Here is a 23,002-nt window from a genome sequence, read left to right on the forward strand (position 1 = left end):
ATTTTGGAGTCTCTTTGGCCATCTAAGGAATTAGGAAGGCCTATCTCCTGGAAGAGTTGTGGGGCTGATGTGTAGTACTGAGCTATACTTGTTAAAGCATCTCTAGTTTTTATACTTCTGTGGGAATCAAAGTGACACTGACCCATACATTTGGGTTTAGAAGCATACAAAGGAAAGAAAAGAGGCATGTATAAGAGACAAGAACATTTTTCTATATGATCTGGTATTTCTTTGTACTTTGATCAGAGAAATCCAAATTCCACCACGTTGGAGTTATTCTAGAATTCCAGGCAATCTCTTAGACTGCAAAGCCCCAGCCTGTCATACTCGACCTGATTTGTCCAGGAGATAGACCTACAGCTGGACCAGCACAGATGTGGAGAGAGGAACTCTTTTCTTCTAGCTGGGATCTTGTTGGTGAGGGATACTTCTATAGACAATGAAAAGAATAGCAGGATGTCTCACCCTAATCAGGAAAACTGTACACTTTCATGATTTAGGCTATGTCATAGGTATCAGAGTACAAAGCAAGACACTGAGGCCACTAGCTTCTCCAACTAAGGATTTTACATTTGGATATCTCAGTGATGAGAGTCCCATGCCCAGTTGAAAGGGCCTAAGGGCTGATGTGGAAAGGAGCTACAGAAATCTGAAACTGCAGGAAGAAAAATAATGAAGACTGATTGACTTTGTGGTTGAGATGTGCACATTCTTGGATGGAAGGGTCTGGTTTGGTTGCTTTAGTAGTTGCTGCTGCTGCTTCCTCAATTTGAATTGTTGGTTCCTGAACCAGATACAAGAGTGGGAGAAGTGGGAGGATTATGGTCAGTGAATGGAGGATTTGGGGGCTTGTCTGGAGTGGAAAAAGCCAGATTATAACCCTCATGTCCTCTCCAAGTCCTCATGACACTGAATTCTGAGAGAGCAGAGATGGGCATGAGTGCAGGGACAGCAAGGAATCAGGACTGGGACCCCAGAGAAGGAAGAAGAAAAAAAGGGGGTTGTTTCAGAGGTTGTTCTGGGACTTTAGAGAAGGTTTCTTGAACTCTAGAGAAGAGAAGCTAGTCCAAGAAAGTTTCCTGAACTCTAAAGAAGAGAAGCTAGTCCTACCAGGGAGGTGAGAATTATAGTAAGGAATAGTGTAAGAAAAACTTTGGGGCCTTAGCAGATTCAGAGGTTGAGGGGAGCTCTTTGTCTCTTGGTAGCATTATGAATTAAACAGATTGCAGGGATTTACTTGAGACGACCCTAAGTCAGGAGTCTGAATAAGAGTCCTTCCTCTATTTGAGCTCTACAGTACGAGAACTCTGAAGTTCTAATTCCAGTTATACTGCTTATTTTTGTATCTGTGATCCAATCACCTTGCCCCTGAACCTCAGTTTTCCTCATCTTTTAAACTGGATGATAGCAAGGCCAACATATGCGATGTGCCCAGTTCAGTACTAGTGCACAGTATGTATTCAATATTGAAATATTATTATTATGTTATGACAGAAATTTCCAGACTGTGGTTTGGATGAAGGTAGCAAGCACACTTCAGGGGATCAGATAAACCTTTACTATTGACTTGGGTAAGTTGAGTTTCGAAGGTGATTCCTCCTGGGGATTTTAATCTGGACACATGGTGTGGATAAACAGAGTCTCCAACTCTTCATGCTGTGTGTGGGCAAATGAGGTGCGTTTTTGGTACTTCTTCCATTACACCACCTCCTTTCCTAAAAACTCCCAAGAAACCACAACTGTGAATTTTCCATGACTTCCTTCAACACGGCTTGGACTTTAGGAGATAAAGGTCCCAGGTCTTGACTCTGGGTGGCTGAACCCTGTGTAACAGTGCTTTGTCCTCTGTTTTCTGAGATTTAGTTTTTTCCTCTGGGAAAAGTTACCTCTTAACTTTCTCCCTATCCAGTTTGTTCACTCTGGGACATGACTCCTTTGAGTTTCAGTTTGCCCTGAACTGAAAACAGAAAACCCCCTTCTCTGGTACTCTGTCTACCCTACCTAACCTCAGGATAGTGGACAATGGTTTCCCTCTTCTTTTTCACACTTTTGTTTCCTTTAAAAACTAGGAAGAAGGTGCATCTCCCTGCACCTGAATATAACACACTCTTCAAAGTGGGTTTTCTCTCTTTGCTTATTTATTTTGGAACTTGATCCATCTTGTCTGGTAAATAGGGTTTTACTTTTCCAGGATTTCTGAGGCTCTAATCATTGCCCTGGGAAAAAGTTCATAAAAATAAGACATTACTAAATTCTTGCTGGCAATCAAAAAGTTATAGAGTATTTTTTTAAAATGGCAATTGAGAGAAAGGAAAATTTCTAAGAAAATACAATTATCATAATTTACTGAAAACAATAACTGCAGAACCTGAATAAACTAAAAACTACATAAAAACTTAAGATATATTATGGAATTCAAGACAATTCTGTGCTATATGGAATTCAAGGCAATGCTGTTATATGCCCATTTCAATAAAAGAAGGAATGGTTTTCACTTGAACTTCACTTCTTATATTTGAAGTCCATAACACCAGTACTAAACCCAGGCAAGAATAAACACCATAAGTTTTTTAAAATTAATGTTTATTTATTTTTGAGAGAGACAGAGAACAGCACACAAGTGGGACAGGGGCAGAGAGAGAGGGAGACACAGAATCAGAAACAGGCTCCAGGCTCTGCACTGTCAAAGCACAGAGCCTGACGCAGGGCTAGAACTCATGAGCTGTGAGATCATGATGTGAGCTGAAGTTGGATGCTCAACCAACTGAGCCGCCCAGGTGCCTCAAGAATAAATTCTATAAACAAAGCTACAGACTATGCTAATTAGGAACATAGATGTAAATAACCTATATGAAATATATTTAATATATGCACATATTTATATGTATATATTCTATTCTTACAGTATCTAATTTATTTTTGAGATTCATATATATGTATTTGAAATCAAATATGTAAAATATTAATTTATATTGATTTTTCTACTCATATTTTATAAAATTATTCTATTCAAACTTAGGTAGTTGATATCTTCATCAATACTCTGAGATTACTCTTTTCATTAAGCTGTATAGTTTTACTGAGCGCACAATCTTACTTCCAATGAAGTTGTATGTGATACAGCACTTTCAGAATGTGTTTTTGGAATGCTATTACTGGGAATTTTGTTCTAGGTTACAAGAATATACTATTAAGATAACTGTTTTGCCTCCACATTCATCCTTTAGGGGTGCATCCTTGATCTCTACAAACTTCTAGTTACTATTTGGCTTTAAAACAGGAAAATGGCTTATTTATTTGGGTAAGTTATGTACGGACACAGTACAAAATTGAAAACAACTTTGTTCCTTAGCTCTCTAGAGCTGTTTTGTTCAATACAGTAGCCACTACCCATCATGGCTGTCAAGTACATGATATGTGGCTAGTCCACTGAGTTACTGAATTTTTAATTTTATTAAATTTTAATTTAAATTTAAAAACAGATACTCAATCCAGTTACTGGTAACTTTTTTAGTATATTTAGAACAACTTGGGTCTACTTTTTAAATTTTTTTAACATTTATTTTTGAGAGACAGAGAGACAGAGCACGAGTTGGGGAGAGGCAGAGAGAGAGAGGGAGATACATAATCCAAAGCAGGCTCCAGGCTCTGTGCTGTCAGCACAGAGCCGACACAAGGCTTGAACGCCTGAAACTTGAGATCATGACCTGAGCCAAAGTCGTATGCTTAACCGACTGAGCTACCCAGGCACCCCTTTGGTCTACTTTTTAAATTAAATTTTATGAACTCTAAAAGCATATTAAATATTTATGATGAAAATTTAGCATCTAGGTTGAGATATGCTGTTAAGTAGAAAGTATTCATTGGATTTCAAAGTCTTAATATGAACAAATGAATGTAAATTATCTCATTGGACTGTACGTGGTCTAGCAAAGTATCGTTACAGTTTAAGATGTTAAATTCTGAGGGTGCCTAAGTGGTTCAGTCAGTTGAGAGTCAGTCTGTTGGTTTCTACTCAGGTCATGATCTTGTGGTTCGTGAGTTTGAGCCCCACATGGGACTCCGTTCTGGCAGTACAGAGCCTGCTTGGGATTCTCTCTCTCCCTCTGTCTGCCCCTCCCCTACTTGCACATGTGCACATGTAAAAAACTATAACATGTTATTTCTGTATTACATATATATTGTCTGATTTAATTATGCATTAAAAGTAAAGGTAAAGGCTTTATGTTTCTTATCTGTGTATGCAAACACACAACATATAAAAGTAAATTAAATGAAGAAAAAAACTTATAGGTGATAAAAAGAAGGAAAAGATTAATCTTTGTGTATGTTTTTAGCTTTTTATATACTCATATCATTATTGATGTATGTGTTTATTTGAAATATTCTTTTTAGTAAAACTGTAGCAATATTTTTGCATCTAAGCTTTATGCCCTTATCTTGGTGTAATAACTAGTCTCTTCTGATACCTATTATTTGTGTTTTTCAAATGAATCTTGGAGCTTTGATTGTGAATTGCCACTTATCCATGGGAAGATGCAGAGATGCAGAAGAAAGACAGCGGGGAATCATCAGGGCTTAAGAAGAAGAGAAGCCCCAAAACATCAACACGTATACATTGGAAAGTTCAGAAGACCATTCTGAGGAAAGATGCTTTTGCACATATAAAAGCTGAAAGAATCCATCAACAACAGACTTTCACTATAGGATATGTTAAAGGCCATTCTTCAGATAGAAGGAAATGTATATCTGGTTAAGAACTTGCATCTGGAATATCTAATAAACACATCTCAAAAATGAAGAAAAACATTCCAATTAAAAATCTTAGAATTTAATTTAATTAGAATTAAAAGGTTTGAATAAGCATTTCACCAAAGATATATAAATGGTCATGTGAAGGAATATGGAGAAATTAGAACTCTCATATAGCAATTGGAGATTACTGGTGGAACTATTAAATGATACAGCTACTTTGGAAAACAGTTTGGCATTTTCTTTAAAAGAAAGTTTAACATAATCTTACCATACAACCCAGCAATTTCACTCCTAGGAATCTACCCAAGAGAAATGCGAACATTCATCCATTCAGAGATATATGCACAACTATTCACAGCCCCGTTGTTCATAATTGCCAAAATCTGATAACAATCTAAATCTCCTTGTTGTTGAATGGATATACAAATGTGTTATATCTATACGATGGAATATCATTCATCAACAAAAAAAATAATGGATTGCTGATACATTTTACAACATGGATGAACCTCAAAAACATACTAAATGAGATATATATTTGCTAAGACTTAATGATGGACTCATGGGAATTCATTATACTATTCTCTGTTTTTGTTTATAATTGAAATTTTTATATGTTAAAAATAAGTAAGTAAAATTCAATCTTTAGCAATCATTTTTTTTTCCAAAAGAAGAGAGATCCACTCTGAGATGGAACTATTATGGGCAGGAACTATGTTTGCCAAGGTGAACGACTGGAGGAAATGGAGTGGAGATTCAGTAATCTTATGTTTAATGGTGGAAATTTTCCTCAGAAACTAATTATCTAGGAATGTGATAGAAATGGGTGACTTAAACTCTTCACTTCAGCTCATAAATCATAAATAGGTGATGCTAATAATGCTATTTTATAATAGGGTTTGTAAATGTTACACAGATGTATTAATGTCAGGCATTAATACACACAAAACACTAGCATAATGCATGGCACATAATATACACAACAGAAGTGTTTTCTTTTAAAATTTTTATTATTTTAGAATATTTGTCATTGATGGGGTACCTGGGTGGCTCAGTCAGTTAAGTGCCCGATTTCAGCTCAGGTCATGATCTCACCATTTGTGAGTTCGAGCCCTGCATAGGGCTCTGTGCTGACAGCTTGGATCCTGGACCCTGCTTCGGATTATGTGTTTCTCTCTCTCTCTCCCCGCCCCTTTCCCACTCGACCTCTTTGTTTCTCTCAAAAATAAAGAAACAAAAAAAAAATAGAAGAAGAAGAATATTTGTCATTGAAAATGAAGTCTCTTTAATTGAAGTTATAAACTATATTTAACATAGGATATGGAACAACCCTAACACTTTTCTGATAATCAAATCACTGCCTCTGCACCTACTGATCTTATAATAATTAACTCCCTCAGCATATCAGGTGTAAGTTAGGAAAATATTACCAATTACAATAGTTTCATAGAAAACAAATTAAAAAAAAACTATATTACTAATGTTTATTATTTGCTTATATACTATGATATAGGAACTATACTTTTTAAAAAACTCACAAAATTATAGTTTATTAACACATAAAAAGTAAACTACAAAAATTATACCAAACCTATATTAGTGACTGCCTCAGAGAAGAAAGAGTTGGGATAGAACAGTTAAGAATGATTGTTAAGTAAGTGCTTTGGCTTAATCACTATCATTTTTTAAATAAATCAGACTAAGTTATATATTTCATATGTGATTTACTTTGAGCATAAAGTTGGAAAAAGCAACTGGAAAAACGTGATTATATGTTGACAGGTTTTTTTTCTTTTTTGTGGTGACATTATAGGTATTTGCTATAATATTCATTGTTCTTTTCTGTATTTTAAGGCATACATTTTTATTAAGACAACCAACTACATTAACAGAAAATTTTCATGATCATATAAAAAGATGACATAAAATTTTAAAAAATTAGTCATTTCTGATAAAATGTTGGTCAAGGTAGGAATAGAAGGTATTTCCTTAACCAAAAGAGTTTCTATATCAAAATGGATAAATACTTGGGCCACCTGCCGTGGCTCAGTTGGTTAAGCATCCGACTTTGGCTCAGGTCATGATCTCACAGTTTGTGAGTTCAAACCCCCTTATCAGGCTGTCTGCTGTCAGCACAGAGCCCAATTCAGATCCTCTCCCCCCACTACTCCTCCCTCGCATATGCACTCTGTGTCTCTCAAAAATAAATATTTTTTTAAAAAATGATAAATACTTAATAAGAGACATCAAGAGCATTACTATTAAAGTAAATAAGAGGCAAAAATGTCCTCTAACATAGGTACTGTGCAGCATTGTACTAGTGTACCTAGCAAATGAAACAAAATATGAATAAGAAATAAGCAGCACAACAAAAAAGCAAAAGTGTCATATTTGCAAAACACCAAAAAGTTCATCTTTAAAATTCCACTGGAAAAAAACCCAAAATATAATATTGTGTAAAACATTTCAACACATTGGAAGAATATAAGATTGTGATGCAACCATTAAGTGTTTTAAAGCAAATAAGAAATGTAAGGTCAACATTACATTTAAAATTTTTTTTTCAACGTTTATTTTATTTTTGGGACAGAGAGAGACAGAGCATGAACGGGGGAGGGGCAGAGAGAGAGGGAGACACAGAATTGGAAACAGGCTCTAGGCTCTGAGCCATCAGCCCAGAGCCTGACGCGGGGCTCGAACTCACGGACCGCGAGATCGTGACCTGGCTGAAGTCGGACGCTTAACGGACTGCGCCACCCAGGCGCCCCAACATTACATTTTAAAAGTTCCTACATGTTAGATCCTCAAAATATATAGAATGCCTAAGAATATATCTAAATGAAATGTCTAAAAGCTATATGAAATAAATTATAAAGCTGTGTAAAGGGCATAAATGATCATTGCACTCATATGTGGAATTTAAGAAATAGATGAACATGGGGGGGAAAGCGAGAGAGGCAAACCATAAAACAGACTCTCAACTATAGAGAACAAACTGAGGGTTGCTGGAGGGGAGGTGGGTGGGCAGATGGGTTAGATAGGTGATGGGCATTAAGGAGGGGACTTGTTGTGATGAGCAATGGGTGTTATATGTAAGTGATGAATCACTAAATTCTACTCCTGAAACTAATATTACACCATATGTTAACTAACTGGAATTTAAATAAAAAATTGGAACAAAAAAGGCATATTATGTTCTTGAGATAAATGAGTAAATATTAGAAAAATGTCAATCTCCTCTTCCAAATAGTTCTATAACTTCAGTTTAATCCTAATCAATATCTTTTTTGTTCTTTCAGCCATTTTTTAAATTTGCAGTTCTTGTTCAATGCAAATCAATTCCATAATATGAGAAGTTACTATGAATCAAAGCATAAATATACAAACACAATATACAATCCAAAGTAGGTAGACAACATTCAGGCATGAAACAAAAAGGAATGTTCATTCATACACAGTAGCTTGAGATCTGTTGGAAATGGTTGTTATGGCGTGGGTTCCTAAAGCTGGGAAAAAATGACTTTGGTCATCAAGACTACTGTGGCCATATTAGATATTGGAACATTTAAGCATCAGTGGGGAGATGGGTGGGCAGATGGGTTAGATAGGTGATGGGCATTAAGGAGGGCACTTGTTCTGATGAGCCTCAGTGGGTGACCATGTGAACAAAAGATTTTAGAGTGTCTATTTTTAAAAAGCTTTCTGTGCATCTGGGCAGTTGTGAAAAGATGTACTTTCCAGAATCAAGCCTTCTTTGGGCTTAGGACGAAGTTCTAACCATCTAAAAATATTGACAAACAGAAAGTTTTCCAAATGTGATTATTCTGATTCAGAGTTAAAAAAAAAGTATTTACAAAAAGAGTGTAAAAGTTTTTCTGAATTTATTGTAAGTAAGCTTCTAGTCTTCACTTCCCAAATACTTGATTTATAATTTTGGCCCCCTCACATATTTTGCCTTTTTAATTTCAAGATTTGTTAATTTTACCTTCACAACAGATTTTTTTAATTGCAAAAAGTATTCAACATAAGCAGAAATAAAAGCATTTTGAAATTAGTTGAGGTCAATGTACTCCTACTTTTTGGAATCAGTTTAGATAAACTAATCTAGCACTCTTGTTGAATAGGAATGGGTGATATGTATATAAGCAAAATTTGCTCATTATGCTTCAATCTGGGGTAGATTCCAATCCATCATTGCCTTGGCACATGCCAACTACTATATAAAAAATCAAATGCAATGTCAAATCCAAAGCTTCAGGGGAAAGAGTTCAGTTCCCAAAAAACAGTGATAGCTCAACAATGTAAAACTTTATCTAGACTACACTGGCATTAAATCAGTACTGCTGAGACAATACATTGAGGATTTACTGCAACACCTGGAAGTTCCTTCCATGTACATATAAATAGAATTATGGAAGCTTTTTGTATTAACTGTTTTATGGCTTTAAAGATTTAAAGAACCAAATGAAAACCGATTCTGTTGACATCCCATCCTTTATATCTAGGTAAGATAAAATCTATTCTCATTTTCAAGGTAGAATTTACCTGTCCATACTTCTTAAGCCACCTTTAAAGAAATCATACCTTAACTAATCTTGGGTGTTGTCTCTTCGTCTTGTACATGCAACTCCAGTAGAGTTAATAGACATTCATCATCCAGACAATAGACTCTTCATATGTTCTTCAAACCAGTAAAACTTGGGATCCTCAACATTTTCTGTGTCAATAAAATAAAGTGTGGAATTAGCAGATTCAACAAGGACCTGTTTTTTCTTTGTCACACTGGCTGTCTAGACACCATTTGGATCGGGTTTAGAAGATGGGGAAGTATAGATGTTTCTTGGCCTAAGTCTCTTAACCATAGAGATGTAGAAGGGAACAAGATGATGAAGAGACTGGCTGTTGACTGCAGAGCACGGCTAGTCGTCATGGTGATGGCATTAGCTGGATTTGGGGCAGTGGAGGTATTCTGGGAGGAGTTACTTGAAAGTGTTACAGTAGGTTTTTGATTGGAATAAATCTGTGTGGGTAGAAGCAGCTACAGAAGAAGAAGCCCCAGTGAGAGCCTGGCCATCATCGCCCTACCCAGGTCCACTCTGCCAGTATCAGTGCTCTCACTTGATGCCGCATGAGTGGAGACCCGCTGGCTCAAGATGGGGGCAGGCAAGGTGTCTAATCAATATATTAATAGATTTTTTTTATGGAATTTGACAAGATGGTTCCAAAATTCAGAAAAGAAATTATCTAAAAGTATGTAATTTTTTATTTTTAAAAGAAAGAGAATGGGCTAGACTGCCATCTAACATACTTTAAATAGGTAACATATGGAATGCGGCAGTTTTGGTGCCAAAAAGGTTAAATTACAGCTACAACAGAATATAGAAAAAAAAAAAAAACAACCAAACACTACTATAGATGGAAAACTGGCATTTCCAAGCAGTAGGAATAGAACAAGTTGCCATTAGTATGTAAGAAATTACACTCTAACTCACAAAATTCAATAGCAATTACAAATAGATTCAAGTTTATTTTTTAAAGTTTATATTGAAATAATAAAAGAACAAAAACCTTAAATGGTTAAAATAAATTGCCTCAGACTAGAGAGACTTGTAATATATATGAAAGGATTCATATCCCTATTTTATAAAAAAAATTTTTTCAAAAATAATGAGAAAAAACAAATTCCATCATAAAATTGGGTCAAAGGCATGAAAAAATAATGTCTAGAAAGGAAGGTAAAAATGTTTAAAATGGTGAAAAATGCTCAACTTCACTAGGGATTCATAATGTGTAAATTAACACAATGAGTTAATTTTTCTCCCACAAGACTGGCAAAAACTTTAACTATAAATCAAACTTTATTGATAATGTGGGGGAATGCATACCATTATTTATTATTAGTGGAGGTGTGAAGTGGTGCAAAATTTGAAAAGAAATTTAGTAATAGCTTTCATTTTAATATACTTCATACCATTTAACCCAGAATATTTACCACTGGGAATTAAAATGTTACTTCATCAATAGAAAACTGGTGAAATAATCTTTTGTATATCCATAGCTTAGAATAGTACCTAATCATGTCTATTTTTTAAATTGTGGTGAAATATACATAATTTAAAATTTACTATTGACATCATTGTTTAGTGTATAATTCAGTAGCATTAAGTACGTTCACACTGTGGTGAAACCAATCTCCAGACTGTTTTCATTTTACAAAACTGAAACTCTGTACCCATTAAATAACAACTCCCACTCCTCCCTCTCCCAGCTCTTGACAACCACCATTTTCTGTTGTTTGTATGAATCTACTACTCTAGATACCTCATGTAAGTAGAATCATATGGTCTTTGTATTTTTGTGACTTGCTTATTTCATGTAGTATAATGTCCTCACGTTTCATCCATGTTATAGCATGTATCAGAATCTCCTTCCTTTTCAAGGTTAAATAATATTCCATTGTATGTATATACCACATATGGGGTTTTTTTTGTTTATCCATGTATCTGCTGTTGGACACTTGGGTTGTTTTTACCTTTTGGCTATTGTTAATAATGCTATTATGAAAATGTGTATACAAATATCTCCTGTTACCCTGCTTCCAGTTCTTTTGCATGAAATTTCTGGATCATATGATAATTCTATTTTTAATTTTTGAGATATCACCATACTGCTTTCTATAGTGGGTGCACCATTCTACATTCCCACCAACAGGGCACAAAGATTCCAATTTCTCCACATTTTTGTCAGCACTTGTTATTTTCTGTTTGTTTTTTGATAGTTGCCATCATGATGGGTGTGAGGGGAATATCTTGTGGTTTTGAATTGCTTTTGCCTAATGATTAACTATTTTGAGAATATTTTCATATGCTTGTTGGTCATTAGTATATCTTCTTGGAGAAATGACCTATTTATTATTTTATAGGAGTTCCTTATCTATTATGGATGTTAACCCCTTATCAGAGATATGATTTGCAAATATTTTCTCCATTCCCTAGGTTGTCATTCTACTGTTGATTCTGTCCTTTGGTGCACAGAAGTTTTTCACTTTTATGTTATCTAATCTATGTATTTATACTTTTGTTGCCTCTGTTTGTGGTATAATCTCTAAGAAGTCATCGCAGATCCAATGTTGTGAAGCTTTTCCCCTATGTTTTCTTATAGTTTTGCCTCTCACATTTAGATCTTTGATCCATTTTGAGTTAATTTTTCTATAGGGTAAGGTAAGGATCCATATTCATCCTTTTGCATGTGGATATCCAGTTTTCCCAACATCATTTATTGAAGAGATTCTGCTTTCCCCAGTCAATGGTCTTGGCATCCTTGTCAAAAATCAGCTGACCATATACATGTGAGACTGTATTTCTGGGCTTTCTATTCTTTTCTATTGATGTATATATGTCTTTATGCCAGTACTGTTGTGATCACTGTAGTTTGTTTAGAAATCAGGAGTATGAGTCTTTGGTCTCCAACTTTGTTCTTTCTTAAGATTTTTTTTTAGCTATTTGTGGTCCCTTGAGATTCCATGTGAATTTTAGGATGAATTTTTGTATTTTTGCAAACCATACCATTGGGATTTTGAGAGATATTGCATTAAATTCATACATTGCTTTGGATAGTATTGATATCTTAACAATATGAAGCCTTCCAATCCATTCTCACAGGATTTATTTCCATGTATTTATCTACTCTTTAATTTCTTTCAGCAACATTTTATAGTTTTTAGTTTACTTAGTTTTTAGTTTGGTTTGCTTCCTTGGTTTATTCCTTAGTACTTTATTCTTTTTGATGCTATTGTAAGTGGAATTGTTTTATTAATTTCCTTTTCATATTGTTCATTGTATATAGAAACTTAAATGATTTTTGTACAGTCATATAGTTTTTAAAAGGTAGATATTATGAACATAGAAAAATCTCTAGGATACATTGTTGAATAAAAACAAGTACATATTTCAGAATTCAGTAAGGTACAACTTATGAAAAGAAATATCTGTATACATTTATATACTACCACTCTATAAATGCGGTTTTTTCACATTTTCCCACAATGGTGGATGACAATATTCCTGTGTGATATTATGATTTATAATAAACATATATTTCAGTCTTTGTCCATGGTTCCTGGCTCACAGCTCCCAAAAGCTTCAAATTTCCTAATTGATAACAGCAATGGGGGCATCTTTTGTTATAGTATTTGGTCTCTTGTCCTCAGTTCTTTAAAGTTCTTCAGTCTTAAAGGTTAAATGAGTGTCTTGATATTTATAAATGCTCCTTTCAACCACAGCTGAGTTTACACTAATAAGGTGACTTTTGGAAATCCCCTAGAGATGGAGGCAGGGGGCTATTTGCAAGGGAACAAATCCTGATTAGAGGATTGGAAGTTGCTAGCCCTACCACTGATTTGTGGGGATGGGAGAGGACTTGGAGGTTGAATAAATCACCAATGACAATTATTTAATTAATCATGGCTATGTAATGAAGCTTCCATAAAAACCCAAAGGGGATGGTTTGGACAGCTTCCAGGTTGGTGAACCAGATGCAATGACATGCTGCTCAGCCAGGGCAAAACAAATTCCAAGCAGATAGAAGTTCCTTTGTTTTGGACCTTGCCCTATATATCTTGTCATCTGGCTGTTAATTTGTATCCTTTACTATCCTTTGTAATAAACTGGCAATAATCTAGTGAGCAAACTGGTTTCCTGAGTTCTGTGAACTCAGGAATTAATTAATTGAACCCAAGAAGGGGGTCATGGGAACCTCTGACATAGAGGCAGTTGGTCAGAAGCAGAAGTGACAACCTAGATTTTGGGTTGGCATTTGAAGTGGGGGCAGTCTTGTGAGACTGAGCCCTTAATTTGTGGAATCTGAATGAGGCTATCTCTAAGTAGATAGTATCAAAATTGAGATGAATTTAGGACACCCAGCTGGTTGACATGGTTTGTCCCACCCATAAGAATTGGTGTCAGAATCATACCTTGCCTTTGGAAAGGAGTTTTCAGTCACTTTTTACTTCAGTCTTCCCTCTCAGAAAAAAACATTCTCTCTTGCTCTGTAGCTTGTGTTTTCAGCTTATCTATCTTAATGTAGTCAAGCATGGGTGAAAGGCACTTGACTGTGATTATGAAATTTATAACTTCCCCTTTTATCATGGGGACATTTTTTTGAATAGGTTTTTGAAAAGAAGGTATAACAATGAATAACTGTTTTAAAACAAATGTAAAATACAGTTACAGGGCCCCCTGTGAAGAGGGTAACAGTGGAGGAGGGAGGGTGAAGGAGAGTTGTAGTCACTGGGACCCCCTAGATCTGATGGTGTCAAATTCATGCTGGAATCATCCATATTGATAAGAGGGTATGACTGGGAATTCTCTGGGGCCATTCTGTTTATCAGGGGTGCTGACATTTGGGAAGGAAAACCTATATGAGAAAGGGAATACTGATGCATTCATTCATTCCCTGGGAAACAATGTTTTCAAGGTGCCTCGGCTTGCTGTAACAATCTTGGACAAATGAAGTTAATTCCAGGAACCTCTACATCAGCTGGAAAGTGATTCACATGTATACCATAGAAAAATACTCCAGATGTATTAGTCCAAAATGAAACTTTGGTAATATTAAGAGAATTGAGCTGATATGTTTGTGATTCAGAGTAGGGGGACTTTAATTTTTTTTTTCAACGTTTATTTATTTTTTTGGGACAGAGAGAGACAGAGCATGAACGGGGGAGGGGCAGAGAGAGAGGGAGACACAGAATCGGAAACAGGCTCCAGGCTCCGAGCCATCAGCCCAGAGCCTGACGCGGGGCTCAAACTCACGGACCGCGAGATCGTGACCTGGCTGAAGTCGGACGCTTAACCGATTGCGCCACCCAGGCGCCCCAGAGTAGGGGGACTTTAAAAAATGAGGTTGTTGAAATACAGTCTTTACATGAAAAGATGGATACATTAGACAATTAGATGAGATGAAATGCCCATGGATTTCTCATCAAGAACCAAGGAAGACTGACAGTGGAATAAAATCTTTAAAGTGCTAAAATACCTGTCAACTTAGAATTCTATATCTATATCCAAAGAAAGCATCCTTCAAGAATAAAGGTAAAATACAGACATTCTCAGATCAAGGGAAACTATGAGACTCTATGGCCAGTAGTCCTGTTCTATAGAAATGTTAAAGGAAGTTCCTCAGACTGAAGAGAAATGGTACTAAGGGAAAATTGGAACTTCAGGAATGAAAGGAAGAGCCACAGAATTGGAAAATATCTGGTTAAATATAATAGACTAATTTTCTCTTCTTCAGTTATTTGGATTCTATACAAATACTGAGAGCAAAAAATTATCACATTTTCTAGTGCTGTATTTTTTTTTACTTTTACTTTTGAAATAATTACATGTGCACAGAAGTTGCCAAAAAAAAAAAAAAAAAGGACAAGGAGGTTCTGTGTACCCTTCACTCAGCCTCTCCCAATGGTGACATCTTGCATAACTGTAGTTTATTATCAATACCAGGAAAATGACATTGGTACAGTCCACAAAGTTTACTCAGATTTCACCAACAGCATTACACAATTTAGACTGCATGGTGGACGGTCTAAGATGCTTCTACCCAACCTTCCCTTCTCCTTCACTAGAAGTCAGATTTGTGTTATGATCTGACAGCCCTTCTGGCCTTCCCCATTTTCTGGCACAGGCATTTCCCCTAATAAAATCCTTGGAGATTTAGTCCTACCTGACATGTGTTTCTTAGACAACACAGACTGCACCAAAATTCACCCTATTTTTTATGTTACCAGTTAATCCATCCTGGAAAATGGGATTCAGCCTGAGCTAGAAGCATTTGGGATTCATTTGACTATTGTAACTGCTCCTCCTTCAAGGAGTTCTGTGGGCCCCTAAGAGATGGGGGTCAGACTGAAAGGAAGGCTCACTGTGATCAACTTTGTCTTGCTGTATCACATCAATGCTGTAATCACTCATGTAGATAAAAAGAGTGGGTCTGGGAAGTTCCAGGGGCTCCTCTGTTCATCCAGGCACCAGAGGACTGCATTGGTAAGTCTGTGGAATAGAGTAGAGTGGGGAGTGAAGAGTGATGAGCTTATTCATTTTTTGGAATGCGATGTATTGAAGACAACAGGTCCCTCACATAGTACCTCTGAATTTGAGAGTGACTTCACCTTCCTAAGCCTGTTCCCCAGTTGAAAAATAATTATAATCTCTATCTCACATGGCTGTAGTGATGATTCACTAAAATCCTATCTGTAAACCACAAAGCTTGTTGCAATGTAATGCTCAAGGAATGGGAACTGCTGTTATTTAGAAAAGTAATTCAGACCAGGTAACTGTACTGCTTAGAGCTCTTCCATGACTCCCTAGTGCAGGTGGGACAAATCCCACATCCTCAGTGACCTTGGCCTAGGAAGACTTACAGGAACAGGCAGTACTTCTTATAAACCCTGAAAAATAGCCCTTGTCTTGGGGCGCCTGGGTGGCTCAGTCGGTTGAGCGTGCAACTTCAGCTCAGGTCATGACTTCACACTCTGTGAGTTCGAGCCCTGCATCGGGCTCTGTGCTGACAGCTCAGAGCCTGGAGCCCGCTTTAGATTCTGTGTCTGAATCCCTCTCTCTGCCCCTCCCCTGCTCATGCTCTGTCTCTCTCTGTCTCAAAAATAAATAAAAACATTTTTTAAAAAATAGCCCTTGTCTTGAGTCCTTTCATTGAGTTCTACACCTCTCAGACTTTAATAGGTATACAAATCAGCCAGGGATATTGTTGAGATACAGATTCTGATTCGATAGATCTGAGGCTTAAGATCCTGCATTTCTAATAAGTTACCAGATGATGCTGATATTACGGGTCTGCAAATAAGACTTAGCAAGGTTCTAAAAGGGCCTCTCTTTTGTTCTTTAGTATGTGCTTCCCCACTGGGCATAGAGTCTACAATTCAAAACTGTCATGACCATCTGTGCCCACATCTGTGCCCACTTCTACATCATATTCCGTGTACCAGGGACCACACACTTCTCTACCCATTGCCTGGAACCTGCACAGCCCTTTCCCTGATTCATCCTCCTCAGGGAAAAACGTGCTGTCAATGTCCACCCCTCCCTGGCCGAAGAGGTGACTATGGGTCAAAGGGGTGTCAACAGAGCCTGGACCTAGGCATGCAGGCAGGGATGAGAATGAGGGTGGAGTGGTTGGGGCTAGCTCTCCCTACATTGCCATGTTCTTTGGAACTTCAGAGAACCCAAGAATTCAAAATCTGAATCTCAACACCTAGGAAGATATATATCTGTCAAAGTGGGCAAGTAGAACATATTTTACTTAACAGTTTGATAGCTTGATTTACAGTTTCTAAATACTTAGATATATGGTATGTGTGCCTCCATTTGTACTCTTGTCTTGGCCTTGAAAATGGCACCTACTGAGCTCTCCCCTCTTTTTAGCTCTGTGTTATGGCCACTGTGGATTTCCTTCAATTCTTTGAGTAAGTCATGAGTTGCCTGGTCCTGGTGTTTGAATATGCTCATCTCCACTTTCATCTCCTACTTAACACTACTCATTACCTACCACCTATCTTTTCTCAGTTTAAACAACATGAACATGTAGAAGCTGACTTCTCTTCCCAAACAACTTCACAGTGTTCTCTTAACTCTTTCTTGGCACTATGTACTTTTCCTTCCAAAAGCAATTTCAATTTTAGTTACTCATTTATTTTTCTGCTTCTACTTTATTGTCCCTTTATTGCACCTTTGGAAACAGTTGGCTATGAGGAGGTGATATGTATGTGGGAAGAGAATATAGATTAATTTTGCTTTTGCTTGGAAAAGGTGTGCAAAAGAGGAAAGGAGGGAAGGAGGGAGAGATGGAGTAAGAGAGAGAGGCCATTACTATGAAAGATTGGATAATCTGGGGCAGCAGTTCTCAAAGTGTGCTCCAAAAGCTCTTGGGAGTCCTTGAGATCTTTTCAGGAGGTTCCTGAGGTCAAATTATATAATAATATATTCATGATAATATTGAGATGTTTACCTTTTTTTTTTTTAAACGTTTAATGATTTTTGAGACAGAGAGAGACAGAGCTTGAACGGGGGAGGGTCAGAGAGAGAGGGAGACACAGAATCTGAAACAGTCTCCGGGCTCTGTGCTGACAGCTCAGATCCCGATGCGGGGCTCAAACTCACGGAGCACAAGATCATGACCTGAGCTGAAGTCGGACGCTTAACCAACTGAGCCACCCAGGTGCCCCGAGATGTTTACTCTTTAACTGTCATTTTATCATGAACGTATGGTGGAATACATTTAGGAGAACTTCATAACTCCAACTGATTGTTCATAAACCAGTATTTTACAAATATCCAGTGTGTGCTGTTACAAGCCCATGTGTAGGTAAAAGATCCACTCAAAGGGTGATGCAGACCAGTGGATTTTAATGTGATAGATTATGCAAAGCTCATTGCTATGATTTCAAGTATCACGTAACAACCACTTTTTAAGAAGTTACTACTTATTGATATTGCTTTGTAGCTTCAAAGAATATCCACAATTATCACAAAGACTATTAGAATACTTCTTTCTTTTCTAACGCTATAACCACATAAAGCCAGATTTCAACATAATGTGCATAAGGCTAGTTTCAACAAAAACAATATATCATAAAAAGTAAATGCAAAAGCAGAAGAGAATTGGTGGTTGTCAGAGGGGAAGTGGGCGGGGGATGGGCAAAATAGATGAAGGGGATTAAGAAGTGTAAACTTGCGGTTATAAAATAAATAAGTCATGGAGGTGAAAAGTACAGCATGGGGAATATAGTCAATAATATTGTATTAACGTTGTATGATGACTAAACTTACTGTGGTGAGCATTGAGTAATGTATAGACTTGTGGAATTGCTGTGTTGTACACCTGAAACTAATATAACACTGTATGTCAACTGTATTTCAAAAAAGAAAACAATGCAGAAGAGACTTCTATCTTCTATTAAGCCAAAGTTTCTATTATGTAAAACGATGACATTCTTTTCACCTTTTGTGTGTGTGGAAAATATGGTTAACATGTAATGCATTTATCATTTTGTTCTGAAATGAATAAATGTTTTTTAATTTATCAATTTTAATTTCTAATGTGGCAAATGTCTGAGGATATAACCCACAGAAAGAAAAAAAGCTTTTTGGAGTCCTCAATCAGTAATTTTTAAGAATGTAAAAAGATAGAGACCAAAATATTTGAAAAGCAATAACTGGCATTTAATTGAAGGAAAATTAAGCCTAGCTAAGCATCTGTTCTTCAATATAATCCTCAGAGTAAATGAAGTAGTACAATTATGCAGTAACATACAATAAGAACATTAGAATATTATTCAATATAATAATAGTCATAATAACATTTGAAGATGTTTTCTATGTATCAAACATTTAAGTGCTTCATATGCATGATTCACTGAATTCTAAACAAACACATGGGGGATAAAGTACAATTGTTAACATCCTTTTTTAGATGAAGAGAAGCAGGGTCTTTAAGTTTTGGCAGCTAGCGTAGCATAACTGGGAATGAATCAGGTCTTACTGACTCCTGTATGCACCATCTAAACACCTGCCCACTCTCCCCGGAAGGGCATTGAGTCTTCAGCTTAACTAGCATGTGAAACAAGGAAGTGTATATTTCAACCTGACTCAGGTGTTTCCCTAGGTCAGGGCTATGGGGAGCACAAACAAGAACTGCCAGCAGGGCACTGCATATACTCAGCAAATATTTATTGACTGCCTCCCACAAGTGGTTGTTTACTTAGGTGTGGTGATTCTGCAGTTAACAAAACACAGGCCAGCATAGATTGGGAAAGGATGGGAGCCCTGCAAAAGCAGACACCATCTGTAACAGGAATCTTACATTCACTTTCGTAAGACAATCTGACCTTCTGATCTGCCTTCTGTCTTCAACTTTAGTCTTCTTTATCTCCTTCCAATGGGAATGGAGCTGAGTGATTTGCATCTTTCAATCTTTCTCTTTTAATCTTTGAATCTTTATGGACCACTTAAACCTCACATTCTGGACCCCTATCCTTCTTCCCTTCCCTCCCCTGCTTACCCTCATGAATCCCTTTGGAGAGCCCATTTTCAAGCCTGCTTTATCCTCTCTCTGGAAATCAAGTGTTTTTTGTTTTTTGTTTTGTTTTGTTTTGTTTTGTTTTGTTTTAGTGTGTCCTCATGGTGAAACACCAGGTATTTAAATGTAATTTTTGATACACCCAGACCCTTGCACCCAGATATACCCCTAATGTCCAACCTTTCGTTCATTCATTTATTCGTACAGTAATAGTATGCTTAGAGACTAATATAACTGTTGCTGGAAATAGTCATTATTCTTTTTATACTCAAACTCTACTTTTGACCTACCCTTTAAGCCATCTCCTGTGTCCTTTTTAAAAATTTTATTTTATTAATTATTATTATTATTATTATTATTATTTTAAAGTATAATTTATTGTCAAGTTGTCTAACATACAGTGTATACAGTGTGTTCTTGGTTTTGGGGGTAGATTCCCATGATTCATCACTTACATACAACACCCAGTGCTCATCCCAAGTGCCCTCCTCAATGCCCATCGCCCATTTTCTCCTCTCCCCCCCCATCAACTCTCAGTTTGTTCTTTGTATTTAAGAGTCTCTTATGGTTTGCGTCCCTCCCCCCTCTGTTTGTAACTATTTTTCCCCCTTCCTTTCCCCCATGGTCTTCTGTTAAGTTTCTCAAATTCCACATATGAGTGAAAACATGATATCTCTCTCTGACTTATTTCACTTAGCATAATACCCTCCAGTTACATCCACGTTGCTGCAAATGGCAGTGTTTCATTCTTTCTCACTGCCAAGTAGTATTCCATTATATATATAAACCACATCTTCTTTATCCATTCATCAGCTGATGGACATTTAGGCTCTTTCCATAATTTGGCTATTGTTGGAAGCGCTGCTATAAACATTGGGGTGCATGTGCCCCTATGAATCAGCACTCCTGTATCCTTTGGATAAATTCTTAGTAGTGCTATTGCTGGGTCATAGGGTCCTGGGTCCTTTTGATACCACCATCTCTTTACTTTTATACTTGCCTCGTTGATAGCTCTGTCTCTTTAAAACAGCAATCTGATCTGAGAACTTTAATGTGGATTAAATCCATTTACGTTTGATAAGATCATGATAGTAATATATTTGGACTGATGTCTACTTCCTTATATTTTTTGTGTTTTTGTGTTTTTTTCATTTTTCCTGCTTTCTGTTGAAATGTTTGCACTTTATTCCCTCCCCACCTTTTCACAATTGTATGCAATTATATGCAAGGTTTAAATTTACCATAATTTTTTCATATAAATACTTGATTTAAAAAATTCAAAATTAATCAGTTTCTCTATACTTGTCCCAAACAATATAATGCTCTTTGGATTTTTAACAGTGAATCCTGCACCTTCAGGTTCTCATGTTATTTTTGTCTACTGTTTTAGATCAAACTTACTTTTATGCCCCTAAAAGTAGCCATTATTATTTTTGTCATAAATATTTATTTAGATTAAACCATGCTTATCATGTTCTTTGGTCACTCACCATTGCTTCTCTCTCAGCCTCCTTTTTTCTCTTGGACACAGGTTTATTCTTTCTGAAGTAGAATCATTAGTAATTCTTTTTGTGATGGTCTATTAATTGTAAACATTTCAAACGTGCTTTGCCTGAAAATATTGTCAATCCTGCATAATAGGTTAGGTGAGTATAAAACTCATTTATCTGAGAAGTCTGCTGATAGTTGAACTTTTATTCCTTTGTAGGTGATATTTCTCTACTCTCTTGTTGCTTTAAAAAGATGTGTCCTTTGTTCATAGTCTATGTGTTTACCTCTAAGTGTCTAGGTAAGATTTATTTTTATTTATATTGTCTATGTTTTGCTATATGTTTTCAACCTAAGCACATTGAATTTCTTCAATTATGGACATTTCTGAGACGTTATCTCTTTGTATATTGTCATTCTTCCATTATCTCTATTATCTTCTTTTGGAATTTTCATTAGATTTATATTAGGCCTCATTCTGTTCTTCATATTTTTCAACTGCTGTTATTTCCTTAACTTTCTTAACTGCAGCTTGTTTAGCCATAAGGATAAAAGTCTGATATATGTATTTTATTACTCTGGCTGCTGCTATTTGTTGACCCTTAATTTGTATTTTCCGTGGTGCTTTACCCACCCGCCCTGGCCAACATCTTCCTTAAATAGACTGAAGTCTTATACATCCATTTGTTCTCTTATTCACTCATGCATCACTTATCTCCCACCCTGTTTATTTATTTTACTGAGTTCTAATTGACCTATAGCATTATATTAGTTTCAGGTATATAAAAGAATGATTCAATATTGTATATATTGCACAATAAGTCTAGTTAATATCTGTCACAATAAATAGTTACAATTTTTTCTTGAGAGAAGAACTTTTATGATTTATTGTCTTAGCAACATTTAAATACTTAATGTAGTGTTATTGACCCTGGCCCTTCCCACCCCTCCTGTCAGCTAGCCCAGAATGCATGGGTCTTAAACTAAGCCGTAGATTTAGAAACAAAAGATCAGATTCACACTCTGTATCCTACCAAATAAAGAAGATGGAAGCTTACCACATGACAAAAGAGATATACTCTAAGTAAAGCACAAAAACAAAACAATGGACAATAGGAAGGAAAAAACCTAGGCATTAAAGAATCAACTCAGGAAATGGGACGATAATTGACAGGTGTTCCAAAAAGAGCACAGTTGAGAGAAATCTCACAATTTATCCCAATACCACTCTCAAGTTTTCTCTTGTTCTCTCTTGTTATATCTCACTTTCTTTTAAAATGTCTCTCAGTTATCCATGTCTACTAATTTTTTATTTCTGTCATTCTCTTGCCATTCTTGTCATTCTTGTCATTCTTCTTCTTTCTTCTTCCTCTTTCTGAATTTCTTTCAAAAATGCAATTTCTTTCTCTTATAGTTTTACTTTCCCAATTTTTCTCTTTTTCAAATTCTCAATAATTCTCACATTTTGACAATATCCTAGTCTCTGAGCTCTCTATTTCTCAACATTTTTCTCAAAATGAACTCAATTTCTGTTCATCTCCAACAGTCTTTCTTTATCTTTTTCATCTTTCTTACTAATTCTGCTATCCAGTTTCTTTCCTCTGTTATACTCATGCTCTCTTTAACTTTCTTGGTATTTCTATATTTCTTTTAGTACTTTTTCTTAATG

The 23,002-nt window shown here is 36.3% G+C and overlaps 1 protein-coding gene across 1 annotated transcript; it reads right to left on the reverse strand.

The window, feature by feature from the left end:
- Positions 1-298: 298 nt before the first annotated feature.
- Positions 299-9,685, reverse strand: ARGFX (arginine-fifty homeobox). Its single transcript, XM_053722209.1, is given in 5 exon segments — positions 299-529; positions 531-662; positions 664-794; positions 1,554-1,692; positions 9,539-9,685. Coding segments are annotated over 5 exon segments (780 nt in total).
- Positions 9,686-23,002: the final 13,317 nt, after the last annotated feature.

Source organism: Lynx rufus, unplaced genomic scaffold (assembly GCF_022079265.1).
Source record: "Lynx rufus isolate CCGP_SWC_20201006 ecotype Redwood Valley unplaced genomic scaffold, mLynRuf1.p SCAF_5, whole genome shotgun sequence".
NCBI lineage: Eukaryota > Metazoa > Chordata > Mammalia > Carnivora > Felidae > Lynx > Lynx rufus.